This window comes from Protopterus annectens, chromosome 12.part0, assembly GCF_019279795.1.
Source record: "Protopterus annectens isolate FY-2018-M chromosome 12.part0, PAN1.0, whole genome shotgun sequence".
Taxonomy (NCBI): Eukaryota; Metazoa; Chordata; order Ceratodontiformes; family Protopteridae; genus Protopterus; species Protopterus annectens.
Window position 1 is genome coordinate 1,428,844,730 of NC_056746.1, and position 21,734 is coordinate 1,428,866,463.

A 21,734-nucleotide genomic window follows, 5' to 3' on the forward strand; every position below is an offset into this window, starting at 1 on the left:
TGACAGTACACAAGTCTCCACCCCATCCATGCACACAGTCATACTGCCTGTACATCCATCATCACCATTGCCCTTAGCTGAGGGACAGTGTATGGTTGGCACTGGCCAGGACAGTGTGGTATCTATGGCACATGTATCAGGACACAGCAGCCATAGCCAGATGTCTGGAATGGTACCACATAGGCAGATGCCCAGGGGTTCTCGTCAGAGCACTGCTGGTCATCATGCCCCTGGCGGATATGCCACACCTCTTTCTACCACATGCATGTTCCAGGCTGTCATGGAGGCACAGATACGAATGGAGCAGTACACCAGACAGGGGCTAAGGGCACAGGCGGCTCATTACACCTCTGTAAGTGACAGTATCCATGACCTAGCAGGTGCCATACGTAACTACACTGAGGTCATTAATAGACACTGGGGTGAGACATTGGATTTCCTCCACAATGTCATGTCCATGTGTCAGGACAGTACGGAATGGTTGAAACGTGGACGTGGATGTATACCAGCAACATCAGCAGCTGGAGGTTGCCATGGACATCCAGCAAGTCTCAGCCGCTCCCACAGTGCCAGTACCAGCCCCAGCCCCAGCAATGTTTGGGGGGCCTGTCCATAGACCATCCTAGCAAACCACGTGCACGTGGCTCTGGCCAGTCCCAGCAGGGACCTGGATCCAGTGGACATATGTCAACTTCTTCGGATAGTACCAAATCTGGATTAGTACCTGATACTGTCTGTAGCACCCCTGCCAGGCACAGGTTCCGTATCCATGGCCAGCGATGGTGATCTGTAAAGCTTGCCAGGTACAGTCTGTAGCTGTCTCACAAATCCCCATATATGGCAGCCACATGGTGGAACTGTGTGCATGCAGACACACACACATAAACCAGATCCTAGGTCAAACACATACCCGCACACATTACATCAACATTGGCCCATAACAGTACTCATGGCCCTCACACACACACTCACACACACATGTCGATTGTATGGCTCAGTGTAGGCCTCTGGCAAACCAACAACACACCCTGTGCATATGATGAAACCTGTGCCACCTCTTGTCATCTGTAACATTGATGCAGGAACAGGCTAACATGGTGCTGATGCACAAGGTGACTTTAATAAAGTATAGCAATGGTTGGATGTGTAGCATGTTGTCAGCAGTAAAGTGTAATGATATCCTTGAAGGTGTAGCTGAGCAGGCATGATGCATTAAAGCTGTAATTAGCAATGTTGTATTGTTTTCACCAGTGTTTATTCCAACTGTGTTTTGTTTGCCCATATGCCACTTGGCTGATATGTGTAGTTGTGTCAGCATGTGTTATACAGTGGACAGTAAGTGTGGGGTATGTGCAACACAGGTTTGCAGGTGTCCATTTGTGAACATGGTGGTGGTGCACTGTCTGCATGTACATGCATATTGGACAAATGGACAGGGTGACATGCCCTGTATTGGCCAGTGTTAACACTCCATAGTTTCTGTTGGTGGCCAGTATGCATTGTACTACACACATTTTGGAACTTGAGTACACATGTGTGTGTAAGACACGGGTTGACACTGTGCTGTGGGTGATGCTGTTGTTGCTATCTGTCATTGGTTTGCATTACTAAGTTTAACACTGTCCCAGCTGCATAATCCTTTATTAATGCACACTGTTCACCTACAGGGTTGCATGGACCGTACTCTCACAAACACAAGAAATTCTCACTTATACAGTAAAAGTGCATTAGTCTCATGGACCCCTGCCATAAACTAAATATATAATAGAAGGTGTGAAGTTGTACCAAAAAGAGTTACATACCAAGAAGGGATAACTTCTCTGGTCAATATCATTGTGAAAATACAATCCCTCAATAAACATACAAGGCAAGCTTCAAAATACAAAATGGCAAGGATTCCAAAGACAACACTAAAGCTTTCTTTAGTGTTGTGTATAATCTACAGGGGAAATCTCAGATCGGGTCATAGTTAATGTAAATGGTCACAAAGTGCACTTATATGACTGACATTACCAATTTCTTGTCAGACAGTTTGAATGCGGATTTCACCACCTTGTCATTACACAAGGGCCACATTTCCAGTCCTGAAGAATGTAAAACCTGATGATTCACAGACACTCTAGTTAAAACATCTCTTTACCAAAGTCCAGACCACAGTGGCAATGGTACTGGACAGTGTCTCTGGCTGTGTTATACACAAGCTGACATATGAAGTCACCACTCACCTAAACACTCTGTCTAGATGCAGCCTCTATACAGGTTGCATACTTGTGGAATGACGCACAGTAATGGTGTTCACAGTCCACAAGGGTTGAGCTGCAACGTCTTCTTCTTCTTCTCCTTTTCGATGCTCCCATTAGGGGTCACCACAGTAGATCATTTGTTTCCATTTCTTCCTGCCCTCTGCATTTTGCGCTGTCACGTCATCCACCTGCATGTCCTCTCTCACCACAGCCATAAACCTCACCTTAGGTATTCCTCTTTTCCTGTTACCTGGCGGCTTCATCCTTAGCATCTATTTCCAATATACTCTGCATCCCTCCTCAGTACATGTACAAACCAACTTAATCCTGCCTATCTGGCTTGGTCTACTAACCTTCAAATCTCAGCTGACCCTCTAATATACTTATTCCTAAACCTGTCCACCTTCGTCACACCCAGTGCAAATGTTAACATAAATTGATTAAGGGTAGAACTACAACAGATCCTGGAAACTCTCAGTCTATAAGCCAGACAAATGTTATCAGGAAGGCTATGGAGCACAGCATTATGGAACTCATTAACAGAGACATTATGAACCAGCAAACACTGCACCATGCCCACTTAGGTTTTTTAAAGGCCAGATCATGGCTCCTACACATAGTAGACTTCAAGCCAGTTAACAAGGCTATAGGTGAGGGAGGAGAGGTCCACACAGCCAAGCTATAGCTCACCAGCAATTCATACCCATCCCACATGCTGGTATTATACATAACCTCAACACACTGAACATAAACGATTGTTAGATGATGGATTGACAACTGACGCACAGATGTAGGACACACAGTAACATCTGCAGCCTCCATGTACAATTCTATGCCATTAACAAGTGGTATTCACCTGCACTCAGTCCTGGGACCACTCCTGTTTGACATATAGCTTTCTTAGGTACGAGCAAACACAGTAGGGATATGTCTGCCCACGTCTGATGAAAATGCATACTGTGAGCTATACTTTATTCTCCAGATGACACACACATCCTCCAAAAGGGTATCATAGAGACAGATACCTGGTGTCAAACTCATGCTGTAAATCTATAAGCCAAAGAAAGCATAGTTATCCACTTTTAGAAAACAAAGTATCCCCAGAGTACAACATAGGTAGGTACTAATGTATACATAGAGCCATGTGTTTACTCATCTCTCCTTTGATAATCACATTACCAAAGGGTTTTGGAAATCCCTCTGTGGAGCACATAAGCAATAAAGGGTTTGCATGCAGATCCACAGAGGTTGTTGCACACCTATTATGATTAGTCATCTTTGCCAGACTTTGCTTGCTTTGGAACAGGATTCAAATATACCTCAAGCATAAACCCTCACTCACAGTCTTCAATAGAAACTGTGATGAGTGGATGTGAAACAGAAGACGTAGCCCAGGGATCACTGCAGTGGCTAAGCTTGTCACTAGCATACAGAAGTGACCTAAGGTCTGGAAAGCACCAGTATGCTCTGGCAAAGATAACAGATGGCTTCATGGAGAAAACAGAGTACCCACCTATGAAATAATTGCGGTCACATCTATGTATATGGCTTTGCCCCACAGCTACCTTATATTTGTAATGCACATACAGTTGTCATTATGATATGTCATACACTAGAAAAATCAAAACCCACTCCATATTGACCAACAGTGTCACACACTCTCCCACACCTGAAACACACACAGTCAGCAAGTGAGAGATTCAAACTCTTTCTTAAGTACATTATAATACAACAGCAATATGCATTTACACGACGCAGTATGCACAGGACTGGAATTTCTTTTTTCCACAGGTATATTTGTAGGATGGTGACATCATCAGACTTGACAAAGATGAGCATACCACTTTTAAGGGGTGTGAGTATTCTCCAAAAAGGTTGCTTCTCTTCAGGAAGACACAAACAGTGGGCAAGTGCAGGATTCAAACCCCTACTTAACTACATTATGATACTACAGTAGTACACATTTACACAACATGCTGTACACATTACCAGGCTGTTTCTTTTCCACAGATATATTTGTAGGATGGTGACATCGTCAGACTTGACAAAGATGAGTATACCACCTTTAAGAGGTGTGAGTATTCTCCAAAAATGTTGTTCTTCCTCAGGGAAGGCACACATACACAGTTGGCAAGTGCAGGATTCAAACCCTTACTTCGCTATGTTATGATACGACAGTAGCATGAATTTATATGACACGCTATACACATTACAGAGATTTGTTTTTTTTCCACAGGTATATTTGTAGGATGGTGACATCATCAGACTTGACAAAGATAAGTATACCACTTTTAAGGGGTGTGAGTAGTCTCCAAAAAAGCAGCTCCTCTCTAAGGGGGCAAGCACACTCACAGTTGGCAAGTGAAGGATTCAAACCCCTACTTAATTACATTATGATACTACACCAGTAGGCATTTACCCAACATGCTATACACATTACTGGGATGTTATCTTTCCACGGGTATATTTGTAGGATAGTGACATCATCAGACTTGACAAAGATGAGTATACCACTTTTAAGGGATGTGAATTGTCTCCAAAAAAAGTTGCTCCTCCACAGAGAGACACATACACTCACACAGTTGGCTAGTGCAAGATTCAAACCCCTATCAAATGGCATTTTGATACTACAGCAGTACACATTTATATAACACGCTATACACATTACTAGGATTGCAGCTTTCCACAGGTATATTTGTAGGATAGTGACATCATCAGACTTGACAAAGATGAGTATACTACTTTTAAGGGATGTGAGTAGTCTCCAAAAAGGTTGCTCTCTCCCCAGGGAGAGACAGACACACACACACATAGTTGGCAAGTGCGGGGTTTTTAATCCAAACTAAGTACGTCTTTACACTTCAGCAAGCAATAAGGAGTTACAGGGTGCAATACAGACATTACTTGCTGACAGTTTGCTCAAAGGTTTTTTTCACATTTGCTAACCTCAGCAGGCTTATCATATTAGGTGTATTGTGAGTGTATTGTATGTATAGGCCATGACCATATCATATATGGGTTGATGCACCACATGCTGGCACACACAGGGTCAAACCAGTGGCTAAGCTCTGTCAACCCAATACTGGACAATACAGTCAAGAGGAGTAGGGTCATACAACCACAACACCAGCAGTCTCACATAGATCTACAATATAAGCACCAGCAAAACACACACATAAATACACATTACCATACTTGGAGAATACAAATATTAATCTGAAAAAGAGAGAGTGTCCTCCTAAGCAGACAAGCAAGCAACATGCACCTCCAAGCACACGCCAGAAAACACATAATACACCAAAGTAGTGTGCCTCACAACAGGCCCTAAGTCAAAAAAACATACCCAACACACTAGTAATAGGTGACTTCATAGTCAGGCACACAGATGTTCTACTCACTTGGCTAGAGAAGGGGAAGGTTACTGTCAGTTGTCTGTCAGGTGCTATGATCCGCCACATAACACAAGCACTTGCATCACTCCAGAACAGGTACATATATGATGTGTTCTTTGTACATGTCAGTGTGAATGATCTGAGACATACCTCCCAGGACAACATGACAAGAGATATATAGTAGCTCTATGATCATGTAGCCCAGGCTGGTATGACCCTGACCTTGAGTAGCATCTTACCTTCACCTACATGATACTGCAATATAACAGAAAGACGATAAACTTCAACAATTGGCTGAGCTTCTTGTGTCATTCAAAGGGGATCCAGTCTCTGTCTGCCTGTGATGACATGATAGACAAGCCTCATTGCTTCACTACAGATGGTTTGTACCTGTCACCCCTATGCTTCTGAATACTGGCCATGGCTCCTGCTGTCCCCATATTACCTTTTTTAGGCAAGGCTCAAAGGTTCATAGGTTCATAGGTTCATAGGTAGGTACTAGGCTTTTGCAACCCAAGAAATTTATTTTCCTGTGCCACTGTCGAGCAGAGACACAGAAGTGATCCCCGGGGTGAATTTCCTATTTCCCATCCAATCATCAAGATTTTTCTTGAAGAGTGGTAATGAGGAGCTTTGTTTGATATAGATAGGTAGTTATTCCGGAGTATGGGAAGTCTCTGGGACAGGAATCTATCCCTCCAGCATGTTCTGTTTATTGTGGTAACAAGGTTTAGGTCCCTAGACCGTGTAGCTCAGTGGGATTGCGATTTCTTTAAGTGGAGCTTGTCCAACAGCTCTAGGTTTGACACAGCTTTGTATGTTAGGCAGAAATCACCTATGAGTAGGCGATATGCAACAGAGTAAAGCTGGAGTTTTTTGAGACGGTCTGTGTAGGGCATGTGTTTGAGGCCAGTAATCCTCTTTGTGAGGTATTTCTGCAGCCTTTTCAGTTGTTGTAGATGTCTTGTGAGGTACATACCAAAAGGGAACAATGACCTCTTTTTTCCTGGATGAGAAACCTTTTTTGATGAGGTGTGCCACGTAGAAAGATTTCCTGACTACTGTGGCGATGTGATTATCAAAGGAGAGACTACTGTCCACCTGTGTCCCAAGGTCTCTTATCACACTTTCAGTTTTAAGTATACTACCGCCTATGTTGTAGTTCATGGGTACAGAGTTTTTACCAAAGGGGATGAGAATGCACCTTTTGGCATTGAGCTTGAGGCCATGGCTTTGACACCAGGTATCTGTCTCAGTGAGACCCTTTTGTAGGATGTCCACATCGTTAGTAGTTTCGATTATGGCTCCTAGTTTGCAGTCATCTGCGAACTTTATTAGCCAAAGACCTTCTGTGTTAGCCTGTGCTTCAGGGAAGTAGATACCAAACAGGACAGGACTGGTCTGAGGTCGGATTTGGAGTCTTCTACTTTCACAGTGTGGGTTCTGTCAGTGAGCCAGTTGGCAACCCATTTTGTGACATATAGGGATTTATACCTAGTTTAGTGAGTTTATCTATAATTCCAGAGTGAGGGATGGTGTCGAAAGCCTTGACAAGATCTAGCTAGACTGTGTGAACCACCTTACCCTTGTCTATGGCTTTGGTGACTGCTTCAAAGAAGTCTATCAGGTTTAGGAGACATGATCTGCCTTTTACAAACCCGAACTGGTTGGGGTCCAGAGTTTGGAGATTACCAGTGTCTTTGTTTATAAGTTCCATGATGATACATTCCATGACCTTGCAGACCAGGCTCATCAGGCTAATGGGGCACTAGTTCCCAGGGTCCGTGGTATCTCCCTCCTTGTGTAGTGGGATAACCGTCACTGTGCGCCATTCAGCAGGCACAAAGCCTGAGGTGAGGCTATGACTGAACATGGTACTTAGGTGTGGTGCCAGTTCATTCTGTAGTTCATGTAGAACGCAGCCTGGGATGTTGTCTGGTCCCATGGATGCTGTGTTCCTGGCTTTGGAGAGTGTGGTCTTTACCTGTGCAGCCATGATGACAGGAACTTTGCATTCTTCCGATAAAGAGATGGGCTCTCTCATGGGTGAGAGGGGGATAAAGTTAGCACTGAATCTATCTGCCAGGATGTTGGCAATATCAGTTGGGTCTGTATATTTAGTACCATTGTGCTGTAACTCAGAGCAGATCTGAGTGTTGCCATTGAGATTCTTGCCATAGCTATAGAATGCTTTGTGGTTGTCTTTACAATCAGTGGCGATTTTTTTTCCTAACTAGCTTTGGAGGATTTTATCAGGGATCGCAGCTTCTTACTGAGGCTGATCAGTGAGCTCCTCCACTCATGGGATTTTACCCTCTTTTGCAATAATTTCTTCCTTCTGTTGTACAGTTTGTTTATGGAAGGGGACCACCAGATTGGCTTCCTTTTCTTGGAGGATAGCGTCTTGGTTCTGTTTGGGATAGCACAATCCATGCACTCATGTAAGTGCTTATAAAGTGCAATTGTGTAGGATTCAGTAGTCGTAACTGTATTGTCCATCTGCATGGGTTTCATGAAGTTCACCACTTCTGTCTTAAGAAGCATGAAGTTGGCTTTGGAGAAATTTTTTTAACATACTTTCCTTAATGAGGGGTGGGGGCAGAACGTGGATATGAAGGGTAGTTAGCTTATGGTCAGATTGGACCAATGAAGCATTGACTACTCATTCGATACCTTCCAGCATCAGAACCTGGATCATAGCACATAAGGTGGGGATGTATCCATTTTCATCAAGGATACCTACACCTCTCTCTTCATCCTCTCTACAGGATATGTACCCATAGAATGTTGCACAGTAACGTTCTTCCCACTCCACAGGGGTGGGGCCACAAAGACCCTTGGCATTCATGCTGTATGAGCCTGATGAGTCTGATCTGCAAGGCAATGGAACCAATCATAATGGAAGTCAACAATAAAGACATTGGGAACCTTCACACAGTTGAGCACACCCAGTTTGGCTTCGTCAAATGCAGGTCACGCCTCCTGAACTGGGTGGATTTCTTTGAGACAGTTACCCAGGCTACAGATGATTGAAAGGAGCTCCACACAGCCTACCTATACCTCACTAAGGCCTTTGACACCATTCCCCAGTCAGGTATCATAGATGAACTCACCAACCTGGGCATGAATCCATACATCAGAAGATGGATTGCAAACTGGCTCACAGATAGATCCCACAAATTAAGAGTTGCTGGCTACATGTCAGACTCTACACTGGTAACAACTGGTGTCCCCCAGGGTTCAGTCCTGTGGTCCCTCCTGTTTGGTATAGACTTCTCAAAAGTACATGCCATCACAGGAGGGTTGTGGTTGACTAATTTTGCTGGGAACTGTAAAGTGTTTGCCATAATAGATTCCTTGGATGACACAAATATTCTCCAGAAGGGACTCTATGATACAGACGTGTGGTGTCAGAATCATGGCCTCAAGCTCAATGTGAAAGAATGCATAGTAATCCCCTTTGGGGAAAACAAAGTACCCACAAACTACCACATAGGTGTTACCCCCTAAAAACTGACAAGGTAATAAGGGATCTGGGAACACAAGTAGATAGTCATCTTTCCTTTGACAACCATGTTGCCAAAGTGATTAGGAAATCCTATGTGGCCCACCTCATCAACAAAGGGTTTGCATCAGGATCAAAAGAGGTAGTGGTGGCCCTCGACTCTTAAGTCATCAGACCCATCATTGAGTACAATGCACCATTTTGAATGTACTTGACTAAGCATATCCAGCAGCTGGAGAGACCACAGAGGTACCTCACCAAGAGGATTACTGGCCTCAAACAGCTGTGTTATGCAACACAACTAGTAAAACTAAATCTGTTTTCCGTTGCATACCGCCTACTCAGAGGCACACTCTGCCTAACACAGAGCCATGTCCAACACATAACTGTTGAACATGCTCCATCTAAGGATCACAAAATTGAGTTGCACTACACACTCCAGGGATATGAATCTCATCACAACAATGAATATAACATGCTGGTGGGATAAAGTACCATCCTAGACACTTGCCTTCCTGTGGAACAGAGTCCCAATGTACATCAGACAGAGCCTCTCGCTGACACTCTTCAGTAGGAACCTTGATGCGTGGATGGGAAACAGACAATTCACGCCAGGCATCACATCAGCAGCCCCACTAGAAAGGGGTTTAGGGCACTGACTATTAGAACTAGGGCTTAGGAGACTACCTAATTGGGTGGTGAAAGCTGCACAACTTGCCTAGGCTATTATATGCCTTCGTGAAGATAGTCTACTACATACCTATGAACCTATGTGACAGGTACATGTCTACAGGTAGTAGATGTATACTTCATTGTACAGTCATGTTGTACAGCAGGCGCATGCACCACATACACTGTAATGTTTACAGATACTGGTGGCTGTTATGTACAGTGGGTGAGATGCGCACCTCATGCCTTTTGTGCCATTAGGATGTGTAATAGGTGGGACAGTCCGGGATGGCTCCCTGTCATGGTCACCCTCTTACACACATCTCTGCATCTCTGCCCATCCATCTTTGGCTTATTATACAGTGTTCCCCTACATATATATATATATATATATATATATATATATATATATATATATATATATATGTAGGTAATAGGCTGTCTGCCTGAAGGCATATATTAGTATGGTCAGAGTGTGCAGCTATCACCACACATGGGGTTAGTTCTCTAGGCCTCTGTGTAGTAGAGCTGATGAAATGATCCATGGTGTGACAGTTAAGTTTCACATACACTCATCAAGGCTCCTCTGGAAGAGTCTCAGTGAGGGACTCAGCTTAATGTAGGTTGGGAGCCTGTTCCAAAGCAAGGGAAGTCTGTGGGTTAGTAATGTATCCCTCCAACATGTTCTATTTATTGTTGTGATGATGATATCCCTAGAGCATTTGGCACAGTGAGCTTGGGTTTACTTCAGTTAGTGCATGTACATCAGTTCTGCATTGGACATGGACCTGTCTGTTGGGCAGAGATCGCCTGAGTAGACAGTATGCAACAGAGTACAGATTGAGTTAACTTCAGTCTTGTTGCATGGGGCAACTGCCTGAGGCCAGTAATCCTCTTGTTGAGGTACTTCAATGGTCTTTCCAGCTGCTGAAGGTGCCTAGTCAGATTCATCACAAGTGTGCCTTGATACTCTCTGATGGGTCTGATGACTGATGAGTAGAGGGAACTTCCTTTGACCTTCATGCAAAGACCATGGCAATGTGTGGGAACATATAGCATGATTTTCTAACCACTTTGTGAATGTGTTTCTGGAAGTAGTGATGACTATCCACATGTGTCCATAGATCCCTTGTTATTACCTCCATATTTAGGGTGTTGGCACCTATGTGGTATTTGTATGACTGTAGCTTGAGGCCATAATTTTGACACCACATCTATCTGACTGAGACCCTTTTTAAGGATGTCTCTGTTGTCCCAAACATCGATTATGGCAACCTCTTTGCAGTCATCCACAAACTTTGCTAACCATAGCCCTCATGTGTTTGACTGTATTTTTGAAATGTATACACCAGACAGGAGGGGTTCCAGCACTGACCCATGGGGGCAGCAGTTATTACGAGCTTACAGTCCAATAGGGAGACCACAATTCTTACCTTGTGGGATCTATCTGTGCCCCAATTGGCAATCCATCAGATGACATACATTTTTATGCACAGGTTGTTGATTTTGTGGATACGACATGTGTGTGGGATGTTGGCAAAGGGCTTTTCAAGGTCTATGTAGGCCATGTGTAGCTCATTTAATTGATGTATGTCCTGGGTAACTGCCTTGAAAACTGTCCAGCAGGTTTAGGGACCATGATCTGCCCCTGACCAAACCAAAATGGGTAGGGTTGGGTGTTTATAGGCTCCCAATGGCTCTGTTTATGAGTTCCATAATGATGGACTCCATGGCCTTGCAGATCAGACTTATTAGGCTTATAAGACAATACTTCCCATGGTCTGTTGTGCACCAACACTTGTGAAGTGTGCCAAACGTTGCTGTAACCCATTCAACAGTTTCATATCCTGTACAGAGGGTGAGTCTCAACAGACTGTTCAGGTGCAGGGTCTGTTTGTTTTGGAGTTCACATATGACACAGCCAGGGACACCATGTCATCCCATAGACACCGTGTTTTTAGGTTTGGATAGAGCTGTTTAACCATTGTATATGTGATTTCTGGCTTTTCACAATCTCCAGGTATGGTAATGGGCCCTTTTATCAGTGAGAGTGGGGTAAATATGTATGAACCTGTCTGACAAGATGTTGGCAGTGTCAGTCATGTACATGTATTCATTTACACTTTGCACTGACTCAGAACATATATGAGTTTACATTGATATTTATGACATAGCTAAAGAAAGCTTCATGGTTCTCTATGGACTCTTTGGCAATATTTTGCCAGAACATGGCTTGGATAATGTTAGGAGTGCTCATTGTTTCTTGATGATACTGATCGGAGATTTATTGATCTTATTTGGATTTTCACTTTCTTTGAACAACTTAAGTACTTGTAGTACATAGTTTGACTATGAAAGGGGTCCAATATATTATATGGATCTGTTTTCATATCACTGTGTGCACAAGGCAGGATTGGTGAATAGTGACAAGTGTCTGGAGTAAGAACTGCAACTGCCAGATATGTGTGGCCCACTGCTGTACTCAGACATGGCCTAAGTGTGTGAGCATGCCCAGTATGACCTTTCAGTATGTTGTTTACTGACATTTGCTTCATTTGTTTGTGTGTGAGCATGCTCAGTATGACCTTTCAGTATGTTGCTGAGTGAAATTTGCTAAATTTGTTTAAGTGTGTGAGCATGCCCACTATGGGCATATGTACTATATGTGCGTGAAAAATCAAGTTGTTTTTTATTTCAGGGCTCACCTTTGTGTTGTACATCGACAGGAAGCACGCTGTGCCTGCTGGGTTTCCATGAGTCAATTTGCATAGACTTATCAACATTTCTACATACAGGGGGGACAGCTATTATTTGTATATTTCCACCCTTGGGGGGCACACCTGATTGTTACTGTGGGTATGCATAGGATGAGGGGTACATCTGACACCTATAGACATTTGCTAGGCCTGTACTGCTATGTCAGGTACTCCATTTCAGTCTGTACTTTTGCTTATCGTACTGCCTTGAGACATACCACCGTACTACAGACCTTTGCTTCCAATTACACGCATATTAGTTTGTGACTTCATAGCCTACCCAACCCACATCACACTGCCTGGCCTGCAGTTATCTGTCTGCATAGGCCTGGGGGGAGGTTACTCATATGCCTCTTCAGAGGGCATGATACGGTATTTGTTTGCATTTGGGTTTGTCTACAATTGTCCTGCTGGTTGTGACTGTTAGGTATGTGACCCCCCCCCAACTGGTATGTGTGAGTGACTTAAGTTGTGTCTGTGCCAGCGAAATGCTGTCATGGCTTAGTGGTTCAGTACTGTGACTATAGTGCACATAATCCTGAGTTCGAGCCCTGTCACTGCTTTGTATTTTCCTGCTGGGAAGACTTGACTGGTTAAGGAACAGTAAAGCAGGTGTGAGCATGTTTACCTGACTTTGCTCAACTTTGCTCAACTTGCCTAACATTGCCAGACTTTGCCCAACATTGCCCAATGTTGCCCACCATTGACCAACATTGCGCTGGTTAGAGTGGTGCGCAGCTATGCGCAATTGGATTTAAATATGCTCAGTACTGGTAAAATGTGCTTAGCAGTACTTTATATTGCTTAAAATAGGGCACTCATGCCTCAGGTGGTGCTGCAGGGCTGCCTATGTCAGATGCACATAGTACACTCCCTATACATGTTTGAAAACAGGTAGTGCCAAGTTAGGCATTCCTTTTACTGTATGTGTGAGTCAGAGAGAGGTGTCATTTCCAGGGTTCCTACTGAGTCAGTGTATGTGCTATGCGTTGCCTCTTTGCCAAGGCCAGGGCATACTGGGCACGCCTCCTTCTGTCCACTGGGACAGGCTCAGGTTGTTCCTCCTCCGAGTCACGCTGTGCCTGTGCAGGCCTTGGCAATGGTGGGGTGCTGTTTGGCCCTGCCCCATGCTGTTCCTGCTGCAGCTGTTTCCACAGGATCATATTGAGTAGCATGGCACACACCATAACAATTTGGGTACATGTAATTGGTGAGTACTGTAAGGCTCCACCAGATGTGTCCAGCACCGGAACCATGACTTGAGCATCCCAAACACATGCTCAATTATATTTCTTGTTTGTGCATGTGCCTCATTATGGAGTTCTTGTTCAGGTGTGTGTGCATTTCTGCTGGGTGTCATCAGCCACGGCTCCAGTGCATATCCAGAATCCCCCACCAGGGATGTCCCCATTGACTAATCTCTGGTACAGCTGTGTCAGATGCCAGATGTAGGAATTGTGATAGCTTCCAGGGCAGCCAGCATACACATTCATTATTATGCCCTGGGCATCGCACACGACCTGGCAGTTGCTGGAGCGGAAGTCCTTGTGGTTGATGTAGACCCTACCCCGCTCACCAGGTGGTACTTTGATGCCTATGTGCATGCAGTCTATTGCACCCACTACCTCAGGGTATTCTGCTATTTGGTGGAAAAGACGCATATTTCTGGCCAATGCCTCACAGGAATTGGGGAAATATATGTGCTCACCGGCATGTGCTGACATGGCATCCAGGAACTGGTGGAGTACCCTGGATGCTGATGCCTGTGAAATCCCCATCATATCACCAGTCGGTCTTTGGAAGGTATCTGTAGCTAGTATTCGTAGGCCAGCACATACCTTGGTATCCACTGGGTTCCCCTCTGTTGGTTCTGTGTGTGAGGTGTGGCCGGCACAGCTCAACAATTTGCTGTTGGAGGTCTCTGTCCAACCTATAGCACTCCACTATCTCCAGCTCATGTAGCCCCTGGTAGATTACCCTGGGTCTGTACACTCTTCTCTGTCTCCTCACTGTGGGTTGCTCAGCAGCATTCACAACATCACCACCCTCAGCACCTTGCACATGTTGGTTTATGATAGCAAGAGCAGCCCCTAACATTTTGCCTGACTTAAGCTTTTTAAGCTTTCCCTGTTTGTATGCTGCAGTGTTGCAGAGTTCTTGGGGAAAAACAGGGAAGAATGTTGTTTGCAGAGTTTAAAGTGCTGGGCTGGGATGGGCTAGTCTGCTGCCTGTGTAATTGGCTGATTGTGATATATTTCACCTGGCTCCTCTGCTAGTTCTTCTTGGTTAACTTCCTACTACTTCTTTTCCTTCCTTTTGCATTTTTGTTTCTGCCAGGGGGGAAGCGCCAGGCAAACAAGCGCAAATGTGCGCACATGAGCGCACATGCTGTGTGCATGTTTGCAAGGAGTTTCCTATCTTTTAACATTGTGCACCTTTGGTTTGAGGTTTTCAAATAGGACAACTGTAGGCACGCCTCTTGCAATCCTGAGCAACTCAGGGCAAACACAAGGCAGTGTGCTCCAATTAGCTTACAGCCTGTCTGACACACCCCCTCATGATGTCACCTATATTCTACTCTACTACTCCTACTCTTACAATCTTGGGACATGACTCACATGCTGGGGAAAATTGAGATTCACTATCCTTATCCTCATTTGCATAGGATTGCCTACTAATGCATGGTTACATCTCTGACACTGAGCTTCCCCCCTTAGCAACCACTACTCAGTGGCCATGTTGTCTTCACCCTGCCATTCACCTGCATGGCAGAATACGTTTTTTAGTGAAAATGCCTAGTTTTGGCCTTTTTTTATTATTTTCTTGTTTTTGTAAGCGCCGCATGTTTGCGTGGTGCTGCGCTATGCTTAAACATCGGGGGAAAAAAAGTTTGCCAATGGCCTTATATTTGGCCATTGGCATGTTTCCTCAACTGTATGCATCCTTTATTTGGAGCTGTCATAGCTCCGTTTAGCTATTTGCAGAACGGTACTCCGTTACCAACGGAGTACATTTCTGCAGATAACACTAATCTTCCACGGACAGGTTAGTGTTTCCTGGATCGCAAATTTACCTCATTTGCATAACTTTCTCCAGCAAATGAGGTAATTTGCATACCATGACGTTGTCCGTGCAAGATTAGCTTTAGCAGCTCTCGTGCACGCCCCTGCTGGCTGTTCCTGGATCGCATGGCAGACATATTGCCTGTTTGATGTCTTACACTACTCTACAACTCCGTGCAAGCTTTCATAAATCCAGCCCACAAACACTAAATAATCATGGTTTAGTATTGAAATGGGCCTGTATAAAGCTGGATATGATGGATTTTTACCCTCTTTAGGTATTACAGCTACCACTGCTTTCTTCCAGGATGTTGGTACTTCTCCTCCTCTTAAAATACTGTTAAACAAAACATATCAGGCCTTTATCAGTTTTTCCCTTATAGCTTCCAAACTTCCACAGGACTGCCATCTATGCCCTGGGACTTTCCTGTAGTTTAGTGATAAATCAGTATTTTTATCTCATCTCCTCCTATCCTGTTAGTAATTGAGCCTCATCTACATCTAACCTTGGCATATTTAATTCTTTCACAAACATTTCCATTTGTACCTTTTCTTGATTTCCATATTTCTCTACTTTATACAGACTTTCATAATATTTCTGAAATATTTCTAGTACTTCTACAAGATCTCTTGTTATCTTTCTTGTTATATGCTCCCTAAGCTTGGTAACAGCCTTTCCTAATTTCTGTTGCCTGAGTTTTTGTGCAAAACATTTTTGTGCTCAAGAGTTATCGTCAAAAAACAGTTGCTTGTTATTCTAAACTCATGCATATTATCGAGGTAATCCCTTATTTTCTGTTTACCATTCTGCAGTAGCTCCTCTTCTTGTTCTTTGAGATTGCCCCTATTTTGTTCGTCCTACTAAATAATTCTTGTTACTTCTTAACCATATCTCTCTTTCCTTTAATTTTATCCTATTCCCTAGCTATATTTTCAGAAGAAATGTCTATCTTCTTTAATAGTTCCTGAATAATTTCGAAAACCCATTCCTTAAATTCCTCTCTATTCAACTGGTAGGTGGGAAAGCGCCAGTGTCTCATTTCTATTTCATTACCTTGTGTTTTTATTTTAGTGATTATTGGCACATGATCTGAAATAGTTATTGGGTGTGTTTCAAGACCTTCAATTAAGCATGCAATTTCCTGTGAAATTTAAATTCTGTCACGCCTATCCCAGTTTTTGTATCTTGGGGAATAATATGTAAATTCACTCCGAATTCCTAGTACTGAATTCACATCTTCCATGCCAAGCATTTTCATAAATGTTTTCAAAAACATACCCTCCTTTGTTATATTTTCCCTCCTGTGCCCATCAGACACATCTTCATTGTTGCAAACCAAATTCTAGTCCCCACCTATAAGTAATATTCCTTGCTGAAAGCTAATTATTTCTCCTAGAATTTTCTTAAGCTCCTTATAGCAGCTTTAGGTGGAATATAAATATATGGCAGTATAATCCTCCACTGTTGTCAGTAGCCCCATAGCACTACAAATCTACCATTATTATCTTTTTTCCCCTCTTCTATCATTATTGGAGCTCCTCTTACAATTAATATAAGAACCCCTGTTTTCCTTTGCCCCAGATATTTCGCTGAATAACCATGCTGAAAACCTTTCTTTATCAAATCCACATGTTAAGTTCTCTCTAGGTGTGTCTCCTGTAGCATAACTATTTGCACTCTACATTTTTTAACACAGTTCACTACTCTTTCTTTTTTCTATTTATCTGTGAGACTATTCAAATTCAAAGACATTACATAAAGCATCGTTTTCTCATATACTTATTGTTCCCACCCTTTATGTATAACTGCTTTTTTGTTAAATGTCTAGTTCCAACTTTTATCTTACATGTTACAAAGACATGCATCTGAGGTGTTTCTCCCCAGACCTCCTCTGAAAATTGACTCATTCCAAGTTGGACTTTCCCAGTAAACAAATGTTAAATAAAAAATAAATAAATACATAAATAAATAATAAATATTGTTTGGCAGCTTGGTCTTTTATGTTTCTTGTCATATCCATTTGAGACCCATTATTTTTACCTTGTCCAGATTTCTTGTGTTAAGAAGTTGAGAGGTATGCCCCATAATGAACAGATATGAATCTGTTGGTGTGGACAATTATCACAACAGATGCTTCCCTCCACGGTGGACAAAAACATTTTCACAACTGAAAAATAAAAGAAATGCCCTGTGGAAGAGGTATAAATGCACTCTTTTTGCCTTTGTCAGATATAGAAATAATATTTAAAAATATCCTTGAAGAGTTTATCTCTGAAAATTAGAAGTGACTATAAGAACCAACTAACCAAGAATACTAAGGTGACTAAAAAGACCCTGTTTAAGCAGTTAAGATGCTTTTGGAAAGAAAATACTCCTCACATTAATGTTAAGTATGGGGGCTCAGCTATTACTGACCCTGCTGAACTAGCTGTGTTTAAGGGTTATAACTATAAATCAGATAGTAGATCTGATGCATGTTCTAATATCCCTTATACATTCATTTCAAAGGTGTTGGAGGTGCATTTAAAAAAGTGCAGTTGCAGGCCCTGACTGTTTAAATCGACATTTTCTAGCATGTTGTTGGGTATCATGCCCTTAAGTACTCTTTCAACAATCAGTGGAGGAGGGATATGTTCTCAACATATGGAAGGAAGCAGTTGTTGCCGCAATATCCATAGGACATATAAGACAACCATTGGCCAACTGTAGATCTATCAGTTTGATCTCAGTACTGGATAAATGTTTAGATTAAGTAATTTGTAGTCTGCCTTAGAGGGATATTGGACAAATGACTGATATATATATATATATATATATATATATATATATATATATATATATAAATATATATATATATATATATATATATATATATATATATATATATATATATATATATATATATATATATATATATATATATATATATATATATATATATATATATAAATATATATATATATATAAACATGGTTTCAGTATGGGGAGATCATGTTTGACTAATCTTACTCAGAACTCCTCGCCAGCTAGTTTAAGGCCTTTAACAAAGGGTGACCAATATTACTGTGCAATATTAATACTAATACAGATGGTAGTTTGACCAAGAGCAAGGCTATTAGGAGTGGCCCACACAGAGTCACCAAATAAATATGCAAGTACTCTCAAAACTTTTATATCCCTAAAAGATCAGCCACAATGAAAGGTTTAACTATATTTCATAATAAATAAAAGAATAAAACAATACTAAATATATATTCACAGTGACATCAGAGTTGAAAATCACAGGAAACATTTAAAACAACATTGAAGGATAGTCTCAAACAAATATATATATATAAAGTGATTTAATTTTAGATATTTTTCTAAAGTTTGTTGGACCTTCAGTTTCCCTTGTTAAAACATATACGTTTAAACAGTTACAATAGTCCATGTACATTTCTGGTCTCTCCAATAAGGCACATTGTGGATATATTTCAAACCCAAGCACTTTACAAAATACCCTTTTAACACAAACATCTATACAAATCAGTTTGATATACACATGACATACAATTCTAGTACATTTGTAACAAGCATCTTGTATAAATCAATTTGATATTCACCAATGATATATAATTATTTACAAAATTTCAGCTAGCTGTGCTGGCAGTATGTTCTTTCATCACACCCCACGACAGAATACTTGATGTTAAGTTAAAACATAATGTGAATATTCACATTGTATGGTGGATAGCCGACTGTTTTACAGGAGGAACATTTTGAGTGAGAACAAGGCATTCTTTTTCAAAATAGGAAATGTTCATGGGGCTCTCTCACGGATCTGTTCTTGGTCCAATATTGTTTGAGCTATTGATGTCCGAGTTCCCAGTATGTGATAGCACTTGACTAAGTAAATTTACTGATGACACTAAGATGTGGGATATATTTATAAATATGTATGATCAAAATAAATTGTAAATTTATCTAGACATTTTATTTAGGTAGGAAACCAAAAATTGGATGCAATTTAATGCCAAAAATGTGATGTGATGCATTTGGTTTTGGAAGTAATTATTATCCTTATGCTCTAAATAATGAAATTCTGACCTCAGTAAGTTCTGTGAGAGGTCTAAGATATAAAGTAAATGATGCTTTGGACTTTGATGATCATTTCAAAGCAGTGGTGAGGAAGTGTTACGGTCTTATAAAAGGCACTTTGAGTAGTTCAGTAGTAAAGAGAAAGAGGCCTTGATTTAGCATTTTACCTGAACTGTATGACCTATTATGGAATCTTTCAGTTATCAGAAGGCTTGCCAAATAGACATGAATCCAGAATATAATTAATGGGCAAGTGAGGGAAATGAAAAATCTCTGTAACAAAGAGACACACTGGAGAGTCTTTCATTGTACTTGGTGGTTATGGTCTTTTGGGAGGTGACTTGATTCTTGTGTACAAGTCACTACAAAATGAGGCATTAGTAATACCAGGAATAATAATCTATACAGGACACTGACAAATGTTAAAATATCAGTTAAGAGCATGTATTTTCATCTCAAAGTAGAAACATTATGGAACTCTCTCCCTAAATATATATAAGGGAGGTTGATAGTGTTGAACTTTTCAAGTTCTTGATATAAAAATGGTATAGGAATTTTGTTTATATTCCTGGTGTAACTATTGGGAAATTCTTAAATGGCTCCAAGGAGCCCAGAGTTTGAATGTCTTCTAAACTGAACATAGATGAGGCCTTTCATTAAATAAAAGCACTCTCTTCATGGCCAGCCTTGGTTACCTCAGACTTCATTAACCCCAGTAACAACACCAATTCTTCTGACATAGGGCTAGATGCTATATTATGTCTGGAAGTAGATGATGAGGAACACACAGTCAACTACCTAAGGAGGAAGCTAAATAAGGCTGAGACAAGATACCTTGCCCCAGAATAGGAATGTCTCTTAATTGAGTAGACACTAACTTCTTTACAATATTATTTGTTGGGGTAGCTTCACATTGGTAATTGGCCATGCTTCCCTGCAGTGGTTATACAAGGAACAAGACACAAACACTTTTTGCAGTTATGTTTGTCACTATAGCCTTTTCATTTAATTGTTAGGTACAGGGGTGGTAATAGAAACAAGAATGCAGATGGATTCCTAGCTTCACAACTGATTCAATTCAGAATAGAAACTCGAGTTCTAAGCTGGGGATGGAGGCACAGTAATCTAGCGATAGCAGTATGTATACCTGGTATAATATGGTAATAATTCATGAATAAATGGACTAGGGTATTTGAATCACTGAATAAATTCTGTTAAAACAAAGGCTGGAAGCTAACAATGATAGCCATATCTGTCTTTCATAAGTGACAGATTTTGGGCCTTGAACATAGATTCTAGGTGAGTTGTAACCAATTGGAATATGTGGAACTGTAGAATACCAGAGAAGAAAGTCCTATGGATATAATCAAGCATATCACCACAAGCATTGTGCAAAAACAGCATGACCCACACTCTGACATGTATGAGCTAAACAATAAATGCTCATCTTTATGACTTTACTGTTTTTATTTGTTCTCACTAATGTTGGCAATATACAAAGTTTGAAAGCTACAGGTTTGAGCTTTGTAGCTGTGTACTGACTTGGTTTAGATTTGGCTTGCCAAGAGAAAATTCAGTGATTTTTTTGTTAGCTAAAAATACTAACAACATATTTTGTAATATTCTGTATACAGGAGTATCTACTGTACAACCAGGTCTTGGAGAGGAGATCAGAGGAGCAGCTTCAAGAACACTGGCTGAATCCACATTGCAAACCTCACTGCAACAGCAACATTGTGACTCCAGTTTAAGGTAATAGCCTTACTGCAACGGACAGATATTGGAAATATGTGACATCCGGCATATAATATGAATTGTGAATTACAATATACTTCTTGTTTCTGTTGAATTGACAGTATTTACAAAGGAAAATACAAGGATATAAAAAAAGTGCAATACACTGAAACATAGATTCTGATAACTGATAACAACCTAGGAAAGAATCTTCATTCTGTCCAGCCTTTTTTGGTATGAGATAGAAATGCTTAAGCAAATGTTTATATTTCTTTCTTTTTTTTTTTGTACTGCA

At 41.5% G+C, this 21,734-nt stretch overlaps 1 protein-coding gene across 1 annotated transcript in view; it reads left to right on the forward strand.

Annotated features, from left to right (window-relative positions):
* Positions 1-21,457, forward strand: part of CCHR12.PART0H17orf67 (chromosome chr12.part0 C17orf67 homolog) — an 83,011-nt gene extending 61,554 nt beyond the window's left edge. Inside the window, exon 3 of the mRNA XM_044090578.1 lies at positions 21,340-21,457. Coding sequence (XP_043946513.1) covers positions 21,340-21,456 — 117 coding nt within the window. The 3' untranslated portion in view covers position 21,457. The remainder of the gene's footprint in view (positions 1-21,339) is intronic.
* Positions 21,458-21,734: the final 277 nt, after the last annotated feature.